Source organism: Octodon degus, unplaced genomic scaffold, assembly GCF_000260255.1.
Source record: "Octodon degus isolate 3935 unplaced genomic scaffold, OctDeg1.0 scaffold00006, whole genome shotgun sequence".
Lineage (NCBI taxonomy): Eukaryota > Metazoa > Chordata > Mammalia > Rodentia > Octodontidae > Octodon > Octodon degus.
The window spans coordinates 31,311,957-31,323,045 of record NW_004524582.1 but is presented as its reverse complement, the minus strand read 5'-3'; the positions used below and the strand labels follow the sequence as shown (position 1 = coordinate 31,323,045).

Genomic DNA, 11,089 nt, shown 5'->3' with positions numbered 1-11,089 from the left:
GCATGCCAGGTTGTAGTCACTCAGAGACAGTGCGTGGTCACTGGCTTCAGCCACATCCTCTGCCGGTCATGTGGTCGCTCTGAAATGGAAATAGCGATTGATTTCCCCGAGATACAAGGTCCAAGGGGTGGAGGGCAAATGAGTGAATGTTGCCAATACGGTCCAGGTCCTCAGAGCCACTTGGCAGGGCTGTGTGGGTGCACTGTACTGTCCCATGGCACCATGCCCGACCCGTTGGTGCCTGGTGGCCTCACAACACAGCAGCGTGTGGCCAGAGGCCTGAGACGTTGTCACCTGGGTCTGCAGTGGGAATTTGTAGCAGCATTTCAGGGAGTCCAGCTGCAGAGGACAAGAGGGCTTGTCCTTAATGGTGTCCTGGGGTGGCACAGGGGCAGGAGCCACAGTCCTGAGGCTGCAGGAGCTCCAGGAAGAGGCAGGACTGTGAGCTGCAGAGAGCCTGGGCCATTGCTGACAGTCAAGAGCTCCCAGGGCACTGGGCTGGACTCTGGGGTCTTGGAAGACGCCACCAGGCCCATCTGCTGTGGGAACAGCGATGCAGCAGGGGAAGCAAACCTCAGAGGATGTTTATATGACCTCCATGTGGGATGAGCCTTCTTAAGACAGGAAATTCAAAAGCTACAAAAGAGCTGTCACAGTTTACTGGATGAATTTTCAACATTTCTGAAGAGCAAAAATGCTGTCTACAAGGTCAGGAAGACCACAGGCCAGGGAAGCACTGGGGGGATAGGACTGGCAGACCCTGTGGGGAAAGTGTACCCCGAAATCAGGATCACCCGGTCCAGGGTGGGAACCAAGGGCCAGGGAAGGGCAGGGTGAAGCCCAGGGCATTGGGGCTCGTGCGGGAGAGGCCGGCCTTGGCAAGCAGCATGGAGGGTGAAAGGGCCAGGCTGGGCGTCGGCTGGCTCAGGGTGCCCTTGTGCCAGGCGTACTGCTGTTCACTCCTGCGAGGGTAGTGACCAACCCTCAGCCATGTCACAGGCAGAACTGGGGACGATGGAGAGAAGTGATTTGGAGTAGGGCCGAGAGGGCCAGAGGATGTGTCTGGAGTGGCCCTAGCGCCCTGTCCTGTCCTGACTGGTGCAGCTGTGGGGCCAGCAGAGGGCCCAGACCAGCGTCCCTCGGCCCCTGGGGTACCAGCCGTGACTACTGGAGGGCCACAGTGCTGCTGCGCCCGCCTGGAGCTGTCTCAGTCAGGCCCGCTGAGCATGGTGACAGGTCCGCCCAGGTGTCTGCCGCAGGAAGCCCTGAGCGTGGACCCAGACACGGCACGAAGGCCACGCCAAAGGCGGCACCTCTGACAGGCCCATCATGGCTCATGCCGCCACCAGTGTGGGTGCCCAAGCGCGGGGACAGTGGCCTCCCCAGGTGCACGCCCGCGCCTTGCCGAGGTGAGGCCCGCAACCGGGCGCTGCCTTCAGCGGCCATGCCAGCTACCCCGTCTGAGGCCGGACCCCACGGCTCAAAGTGCGTTCTGACAGCAGCAGGCTTCTGGAGCGGAGCGGCTGCCTGTACACACCCACCTGCCTGTGCAGCCTGTGACTTGGTGACATGGAAGTGTCACCTTCATGGGAAGTCAAGATAGAACGGCCGGAAAGTCATGCTTCTGAAAGGTGGACTGCAAACAAGCATGATCCATTTTGGAACTTGGCCATTCTGGGCTTGGCCTCATCTCTGTCCCCCAGAAGACCCTCAAGGAAGAGGGGCTCATAGGATAAGACCCAGCAGCATGTCGAAGGGACTCACCGAGTCATTGTGCCCCATGGAGCCAGGAGCCAGCTCGTCTGGGCTTCCCATTCTAGCCCTTCAGTTCATCAGCTGGGCAGAGGGAGACAGGGATGCACCTGTCCCTGAAAGCCACACTGTGACCGGCCAGGCAGCGGTCACAGTGTCTGTATTGCCAGTTGGGACATGGCACCTGGGCCTTGGCCCAGCATTCCCTCAGCATGGTGTGGAAGTCCCAGCACAGGTGCCAGCTGGGTCTGCAGCGCCGTCCCCACCCCAAGGCCTGCCGCTCATGGCACCTGAGAACAAATGGGCTATGGCAGGAGTGGGGTAGCACCTGGGCCCCAGCATCTCCAGGAGGAAGGCTCCATGGGGCACATCTCCTGCTTTGTGGTTGTACGGCTCTGTGGGGTCTCAGGACGGGCCCCATCGGGCTGGTGCAAGGCAAGGGAGAAAGCCTCCTCGCCCTGCTTGTGTTCCCCGAGACTACTGTTCTCTGAGGGCCCTGGGAGAATGTCGGTCTCAAATCCAAGACCTTGCCCTTAGGCACCAGAGATGCCAACTGTGGGAATAGCTGGGACTGAGGTCTCCGTGGGGGCTCCAGTTTCTGCTCAGCCGGGGCTGCAGTCCCTCTGTGCCCCATTGGGTTGTTCTGCCTTGGGAGAAGCAGCCTCTCTTGAAGCTGTGGAGGGACTGGGCCTCAAAGGAGCAGAACCTGCTGCTCCCCTATCTTGGACTTGTCTGTGTGTCTGTGTCCACCAAGGCCCTGCTAGCTGTGGGAGGGGACAGGCCCTGCACTCAGGAGTCCCATGCTGTGCCCCGGGGGATCCTACTGATGTCCACCTTGCTCCTCAGTGACAGCAGCCATCCAGAGCTCATTGGGGCCCCTGTGCAGCGGCAGCTGTGCCGTGTGGCTTCCAGAGGGGCCAAGCCAGGCTACCTCCCTAGGCCTGGCTTCACGTCCTCTGTGGTCTCTGTGACATGTCCCCATGCTGCCCGCCTCCTCACTTGCTGTCCTCTGTGCTGTGCCCTGCCCACAGGTCTACCACCTCCGGACCCTGGCGCTGGCCTTCATGGAGCGCACCGTGGTACAGAGGTTCCACACGCACGTGCGCAGCCCCAGCGTGCCACCCTCATTGCGGGCCGTGCTTGGCCGGCTCAGCACACTCTACGCTCTGTGGTCTCTGAGCCAGCACACGGCTCTGCTGTACAGAGGTGAGGCTGCTGCGCTGCCGCTTGCCTGCTAAAAGCTCAGCCCAGGGCTGTGACCATCGCACGCAAAGTGCTGTGTGTCTGTGTGACACCTAACCTAGCAGCTGCAGAGAGGCCTGAAGGAGGGGCCAGGCCATGGTAGACATAGGATGGCAGCTGCGGGCAGTGTGGGGCTGGAGGGCATCAGGACAGGAAGCTCAGAATCAGCCTGAGCCAGGAAGGTCCTTCCCAGGGTCCCAGCAGGGCTGGAGTAGGGGGCAGTGGCTGCCTGGCATCTCATCCAGCCCAGGCTTCAGGGCTAATGCAGGATGGGCATGAGGGGGGCTTCGGACAGCACAGGCCGGACCCACCCTGACAAAGCTGTGTCTGCAGGTGGCTACCTCGCTGGTGAGCAGGCAGGTCAGGCACTGGAGGCCGCCATCCTGGATCTGTGTGCCCAGGTGGGTGTCCACGATCTCCTATGCAGTGCGCCACCGCCCAATACTAACTCACCCCTGTAGGAGGCAGCTTTCTGTTGCTTGGAAACCAGCTTGCAGGAGGACAGGGCTGCCGTGTCCAGCAGTTTAAGGGTTCCTGTGCATGGTCTGCTGACTCCCTTATTTCCAGGCCTGTGGTGGGGCCCAGTGTGGTGGTGGAAGGGAGTGGTGGGGCAGCGCTGGTCACTGCGTGGAAGCCAGGTGCAGAGAGGGGAGGGGAGGACAGGGCAGAGGCCCAAGGGCGCCCCAGTGGTGCCTCCCGGATCAAGCCTTGCACTCCCGTCTCCACCGCTGGCCAGCAGCCATCAGATATGACCCACCAGCAGGTAGCCCATCTGTGAGTCTGAACCCGCACATCTAGCACCTTCCCAGGGCCACCTCAGAGTACGTCCAGCGAGAGTCATTCTGTCTACGCCATGCTCAGTCCTCCAAGGACCTGCATGCCCAGGCCAGGCGCTGTCATCTGCAGGGGCCTTGATGTCCATCTGCGTCACAGCTGTTCTCCACTCCAGTGTCCCTGCAGGAGTGGGGCCCACGGCTCTCGAGGAGGCCCTGTGCTGCGGCAGTGCTTGTGAGCTGTGAATGCTTTCTCTGTCCTGTGCCTGGACACAAGCGCTAAGGCCCAGAGGCAGTGCTCAAAGTCAGTCACACTTGCTTCTCGTGCCAGCATCCTTCGCTTGTGGAAAATCAACCCAAATGTCTCAAGCAGGGGACAGTGTGGTGGGAGGTATTTGCGCACACACGAGGACCTGACCAGGCCGGGCAGAGATGGCGCCTGAGTCACCCAGCTGCCTCCGCTGGCTCGGGTTTCTGTGGCCAGCTGGCCGTAGCAACCAAGGCCTGCCAGAGCTGTGTTACTCAGCAGTCTCCATGGAAACCATGGCTGTGGCCAAGCGTGTGGACTCTTTTCCAACAGCTGAAAGATGATGCAGTGGCCCTGGTGGACGTGATTGCCCCTCCTGACTTTGTCCTGAACTCCCCGATTGGCAGAGCTGACGGCGAGGTGAGGGGAGCCCCCACCAGAGCCCGCACAGGCAGTGGCGTGGGTCTGAGGTGCTGTCACTCTTGGAGAGTGTCTAGGGAAGCTCACCCGCTCCTCCTGACCAGCTCTGAGGTTTCAGACACCCATCCCTGATGCCTTTTCCTTACAGGTCCTGGCGGCGGGCGGGAGGGTGGCACCTGCCCCAGGGCCCCCGTGCTGCGGCCCACCCCCTCCTTCCTCCCCTCCCCTTCCCAGCCAGCATGCTCCTGCTGCAGATCCTCCGCCCACCTGGACCTTGAGCCCCCAGCTACCTGTCCCCCCAGCCCATCCACACTGCTAGGGACACCCCTTCCCTGCCCACCTGTGCAGCCCACAACCCCCACGTGGCTTCCTGATTTCTTTTTGCCCCCGAGTTCCAGAATGGCTTCTTAAGGAGCAGGTTGGGAGCCCCTGACCCACACCTTGCACCCCAGATTGAGCCAGACCTCTTGGTACCCTAGCCCCCCCCCCCGAGCCCTGTGGCCTTCCACTTCCCCCTCACACCGTCCTCCTCGCTGGCCCCTCACTCTCCCTGAGCCCTGGGCTTGCTCTCACCCCAGGGCCTTTGCAGCTGCTGTCCACTACCCAGTGGGCTGCCACTGTCCTGCCCCGTGACCCTCCAGGTACTCATCTCTGAGCTGGGTTGTCCCCCTGCCTTCCCCCTTCAGTCATGCTGCCTACACAGGTCTGCCAGCCGGCACCCAGGGGCCCCCATACTCCTGACAGTTGGACACCACGTGTCCGTGCATCCAGGTCGTACACTGAGACCTTGCTTACACCCTGAGCCGAGAGCAGGCATCATTTCTACCCCAGCCATGTCTGTTCCACAGCCCTGGGGGCCTGCTGACAGGGAGGCTGCACATAAGTGACAGCCCTGTCCCCGCCCTCAGGGGACACGGGAAGTAGCACCTTGCAGGCCTGTCCAGGAAGGCGGGCAGGCACCCCTGGCTGAACACAGTTCAGGCTGGGGAGGTCCCGGTAGGATTAGATCAGGACAGAAGGGAGTATGCAGAGGATGGACCGAGGTCGCACGAGGGTGCTTGCTCTGAGACCCACGCCTGCCTTGCATGCAGTGTGTCCACACACGGATCCACAGTGACCTAGCATGTGCCTGCCCTGGGGCTGCCCAGCCAGCAGCTGGCCATCGGATGTGGGTAGGACTGTGGGACGGGTGAGTGGGGCCTGCACACCATGCTGCACGGGTCCTGGGAGCTTAGGGCACCATGCCGGTCAGCCAGAGTTGAATCAGGCACAGGCATGCAAGCTCTGCACCATGAGTGTGGTGGCGGTGTGCCCAGAGGAGGAGAGGCCCGCCTGTGCCCTCCAGTTCTGGCCACTGCTGTTAAGTCTGAGCCTCCAGGGGTGTCACCTGGCAGTGCGGCTTACGCGTGCACCTTTCTGCCAGTGCTAAGACCCCGATGTCTACCCCAGGTGCTGCAGGTAAGGACTCACGTTGGAGTGATGGGGTGGCCGCCCTGGGCAGTCCAGGGTGCTGCCTTCTGCAGCAGGCTGCCGCAAAGGTCTCAGAGATGTTACCCTTCATAAGTGCATTTTATGGCGCTTCATGCTTGAACTTTCCTCACTGCTTTCTACTAAGAGAAAGCTTGTATAAATTAAACTTAAATCATCTTAACATTTTCCTAACAAGTGACAGCAAGGAATTTCCTGTCTGACAGAACTGCCCGAGGGGCGGCCTGTGCACACCCGCTGCATAAGGGTCTCTCGCCCGCTTGAGAGCTCTCACCGTCCTGTGTGTTCTGTGTCCCGCAGCTCTCTAAGAACCTGTGGGGCGCGGTGCTGCAGGAGAGCGGCGTGCTGGAGCGGGCGTCCTGGTGGCAGGAGTTCTCTGTGCACCGACCTGTGGTGGGCAGCCTGAAGTCCAAGCTGTAGCTTCCACCAGCCGGCAGAGAGCAGGGCCGAGCAAGTCCCCTGGCAAGACGGGGACATGGAGTCTGGCTGCCGAGACGCCGGGATGGGCCTGTCACACATGGTCACGCTGGGTGGGTCATACCAGATGTGCAGGGCGGAGCTGGGGTGGCTTGGCCAGCTGTAGGGACAAGGAGGCTCGCCTGACCGGTCTCCTTGGTAACTATCAGGCCTCAGCAGTCGGGTTCCTGCACACGCTCTTCTCAGGCACAGATGCCGAGCGTGAAGCAAACTGCTTATAATTAAGGATTTTCTGGGCTGGTGAGATGGCTCAGTGGTCTAAACCACCTACTCAGAACAAGCTTAGCAAAGCACAGCGACCGCGGTTCAATCCCCCAGCACCACATGCCAGCCCGCCCCGCCCCCTGGTGGGCTGAGCTGGACACACACACACACACAAATAAAATTTAAAAAAAAAAAAAAAAGAAACAAGTTTAAAAAAACCAGAAAAGAATGTTTAAAAAAAAATTAAAGATTTTCTGTCCGGATGATCTTCTGAATGCATCTGAGATTTTTTACACAGCTCTGCTTCGCTGAGAAATTAACCATGCCGCTCTGATTCTCTGTGAGTCTAGTGTGATTTTGTCACACGTAATTATGTTAGGACCTGATTTGTGGGCAGAGTGACATAGTTTAAGGCTTTGTAAGGAACATGTTTTATTACTTTCTTCTGTGGAATGAGAAGTTTCCACTGAGAAATGATTCCCAAAAAGCAGCACGAGTAATCTGAACTTCAGAATGCTTGGCTGCTGGTGTTCCCAAAGCAGGTGGCACACCCAGTGCCCCTTGCCTGTCCTGGCATGCTTCAGCAAGCCCACGTGCCTGGCATGCCCTGCAGTGCCAGCCATGGTGCCAGCCACAGCGTGCGTGAGCTCTTCACGCCTTTTAAGGAGTTGAGGTCCACTCAGCCCATCTCTTCGGCTGTGCTAGAAAATGGGAATGAAAGATTCCAGCCTCTCGGCCACGCGATGGGTTGCGTGGAGCGCAGTAAACTGCAGGGCTGGCTGACGCCCAAGGGGCTGCTCCTCCAGCTGAGGCAGGCCTCAGAGGCCTGGCTCCTGGGCTCAGCTGCCCGCCAGGGCTACCAGCCCAGGGAACCCAGGACCTGGTGTGGGGAGCCTGTCAGGGTGCCTCACTCCTCACCCTGGAGCAGGGCTGTCCAGGAGTATTGGGTCAGGGCAAACAGCGGGCAGCCTGCAGGAGCCATGGGTGACCCGCAAGGCCCATTGCAGGGGTTCAAACCCCACACAGCCCCGTCCTGGAGGCTTCCTACTCACTCCCCCTAGTCTCAGGCACAGCCAGAGTAGGCTAAGGTGCTCAGGTGATAGAGAAATTCCATTCTGAATAAAGATTGTTTAAGAAAAGAAAAAAAAAAGCAGTTAAGATTTAATTTCTGCTTTCTGCCACTTTGGCTGTGCATAGTGCTGGTCATCAGATACCGTGTTGGCGGCACAGAAAAGTTCATAGAAGAAAATAAGTGTCAGGGACAGCCTCACACAGGAAGTAGTGCCCATTTGTGCTTTGTTCAGTTATGCTGAGCCCTAAGGCCACAGAACTGTGGTCGCTCTTAGTTTCTGCCAGGTTCCTTCCATCCAGCAGCAAGGCCTGGGCAGTGACAGTGACCTGTGCCACCACCTGCTCCTCATGCCCCCTGGTGGTGTCCCTCCTCCAGGAGGCAGCAGTGAGCTCATGCCCTTCCCAAGTGTGGCTTCTCCAGCCGGAGGAAGCGTCATGCTCCTTGTGGGCATCTCTTCTGACCCTAGAGGCCGCCCGGGCCGCTCTTCTGTCACGAGACACCAGCTCTGAGCAAGTGGGACTTCTGGTACTACCAGCCACCACAGTGGGATGCACAGAGTGAGATGGGTCAGGTGCCCAGCAGACCCTGTTGCGCCCAGGGGAGGGGGCTGCATGGCGCCCTACGTGTCAAAGAGCGGGAGTAGAGAACCTGACTCACTGGGCTGTGGCGAGCATCGCCAAAGCTGATCTATGAAAGCGCGTAAGATGGACCTGGCCCGCAGGTGCTGCTTGGGGCGTCCGCTTCCACAGCTGCTGCCCGGGCGCAGGTGGGCACCCCAGGCTGGGCATCTCCACCCGCAGCCTTTCCATTGCTCCACCTGCCTCCCACCTCATGCATAGACACACTCTTGTCTGCCGGCCCCCGAAAAGGCCATTTTAGTTTTTCAATTTCAAAATTCATGACATTTTTTCATAGTAAGAGTAGTACACCTGGGGCTGGTGAGATGGCTCAGTGGTCTGGAGCACCTACTTAGAACAAGCTTGGCAAAGCCCAGGGACCACGGTTCAATCCCCCAGCACCACATGCCAGCCAGCCCGCCCCCTGGTGGACTGAGCTGGACACACACACACACACACACACACACACACATAAATAAATAAATAAAAAAAATTAAAAAAAAAAAAAAAAAAGAGTAGTACACCTTCACCAGCTGGGGCACATTCCTGTAAGCTCAGCTCTTGGAGGCTGAGGCAGGAGGATTGCTGCAAGTTTGAGGCCAGGCTGGGCTACACAGGGAGACCCTGTTTTAAAAAAAGTAGTAAACTTTCAACATATCTGCTCTTTTTCCTCACTTGTCATTTGCCTTCTACTTGTGTTAATTTTTTCTTTTTAACACAGCAAAGCTTAAAGCTTTTAAATCAGAAATTGATATTTGAGGACCAAGAATGGTTTCTGCCCCACCCTTTGAGGGCGTGGTTGGAAATCCTTCCCGACACTAAGGTCATCTCCGTGTCCACCTGCTCTTCTCGAAGTGTGTGTCCGCCTGGATCACTGGGCTTATGGCGTGAGGTTGGGGTCCCGCCTGGTCAAGCCTTCGGGTAACGCGGCAGCCTGAAGAGCCAGTCAGATGCATTCCCGGCCTTATTTCTGCACTTTTCTCTCTCCTCCGATTTTTCCTCACTCGGGTCCATATGCTTTTAATAACTACAAAGAAAGGCTCTGTCTCCCATCTCTTTCAAAAATGTCTTAGCTGTGGCATTATTTTGTCGAGGCTGGGCCCTCTCCCACCTCCACATCCTGACAGGTTCTCTGGAATTTGTTTGGCTGTCGTCACTCACTCGCAGATGAACACCAGGAGAGTCTCTATCTTCATAATATAAAGTTGTCTTCATCTAGGGCTATTTCTTCAAGTTATTTTAATAAAAGCCTCTCTGGCTTTCATGTATTTATTTTGTTATTGGTTATTCTGCTGAAACTATTTAAACGTCGGAGTCTTCCATTGAGCCACATTGGTTTTCATTCTGTGACATTGGCAGATATGAAGGTTCTGCTCTGACGTGGCCAAAGGTTTTACTGGTCACTTGGCCTCCTGTGCAGTGGTGTTTGCTGTCCCCGCAGGGCTGGACTTCCTGTGGTTGTGGATCTGGTGGGGTGCAGGCCTGTACTCACGGCCACATGGTGCTCTTGCAGGCAGGAGAGCCGCAAGGTGTGGACTCTGCAGCTCGAGGTGCTGAGGAGAAGGTAGATACGAAACACGTGCGCAGCCACAGAGAAGGAGAAAGACCCAGCTTGGCCCCACCGCCACCTGTGAGCACCTGGGAGCTTTTGGTGGCCATATTGGTATGGTTGCAGTTGACGCAGGAATGCTCAGTTGACACAGAGGGGACATGGGGACAGTTGCTTTTGCTGCTGTCCTGGTAGCCCTGTGCCAGCCCTGATTGCCTTCCTGTCCTTGCAGTTTTGTCCTAAAGACAGTTCGCTCAGCCTTCACTGGGCACCTGGCCACACCCAGCCCCCCACAGGGCCAGCAGGCTCGGGAGGACGGGGGCCTTGTCCACAGAGGTGACTGGGTGTGGCCCAGGCCCTGTGGGATGAGGTGCACTGGGCAGTGTCCTAACCAGGAAAGGCCAGGTGGCCCTGGTGAAGCCAGCCAGGCAGCAGGGTGTCTGTGGACGGCGTGGAGGTGGAGGAAGCAGAGCAGCTGCTGGCTCCGGCTGCCAGAGGACAGATCCCAGAAACCTCCGTGGGCCTGGCTGTCCTCCTCTACTTGGGTGGATGGCAGGGAGGCGATGTCCGAGTGCAGTGCCAGGCCACACTGTCCTCCCTGCACCCAGCCCAGCCCAGCCCAGGGCAGAGACCAGGGCAGAGCTCTTCTGACACCCCCCCCACCCGTGTGGTGACATGGGCCTGCGGTGAGGTTCCTCCAGCCAGGCTGCTGTCACTGGCCTCGGGATCTGGTGTCCCATGGACCCCACACCTCCCCAGTGCTCCTCTCTGCCACTCCTCACTGTTCCTCATGACCGTGCCACACCTGCATCCTCTGGTGTGGCCTTGGGTGTGTGTCCCCCACGTCCTGGCTGCTCCAGACAGGTGGTGGGCCCCACATGGGGCAGTCACTCACCCTTGGGTACCTGCAGAGGGGTCTGACCTAGAAGAGGGGCCCCCACTGTCCATGGGAAAGTCAGTTTGGGGACTTCTGCTGCTCGGTGAACCCAGGGCAGCCTCTGGTCTGCTCAATCTGCCCTGCAGCCACTGCTGCCCTGGGGCCAGAGCACCCCGCAATGTTGTGCACACTTTCCCATCTGGGAGGGCTGATCCTGCCCGATTTTCCTTCCACAAGCTTCCTGAGAGCTGCAAGTGAGGCGACGCTGCTGCTCTGGGACCTCAGGGGAGGAAGATCCCAGCGCCCGGAGCCCTGGCCAGCCGGAGGCTGGAGCCGTGGCCAGCCGGAGGCGGGGAGCCGTGGCCAGCCGG

The 11,089-nt window shown here is 58.8% G+C and overlaps 1 protein-coding gene and 1 long non-coding RNA gene across 7 annotated transcripts in view; one reads left to right on the top strand and one right to left on the bottom strand.

Moving 5' to 3' along the window:
• Acox3 (acyl-CoA oxidase 3, pristanoyl) overlaps positions 1-6,630 on the top strand; it is a 34,561-nt gene extending 27,931 nt beyond the window's left edge. For all 6 annotated transcript variants that reach the window (XM_023699926.1, XM_023699928.1, XM_023699917.1 and 3 more), the window contains exons 15-18: positions 2,784-2,958; positions 3,328-3,395; positions 4,348-4,434; positions 6,223-6,630. In XM_023699926.1, coding sequence (XP_023555694.1) covers positions 2,784-2,958; positions 3,328-3,395; positions 4,348-4,434; positions 6,223-6,342 — 450 coding nt within the window. In that variant the 3' untranslated portion in view covers positions 6,343-6,630. The remainder of the gene's footprint in view (positions 1-2,783; positions 2,959-3,327; positions 3,396-4,347; positions 4,435-6,222) is intronic.
• Positions 6,631-6,895: 265 nt separating this feature from the next.
• Positions 6,896-9,520, bottom strand: LOC111812246. The gene is made up of 2 exons (XR_002817801.1): positions 8,817-9,520; positions 6,896-8,604 (listed from the first exon to the last, which is right to left on the bottom strand). It is a non-coding gene; the product is annotated as an uncharacterized LOC111812246 (long non-coding RNA).
• Between the last annotated feature and the right edge of the window lie 1,569 nt (positions 9,521-11,089).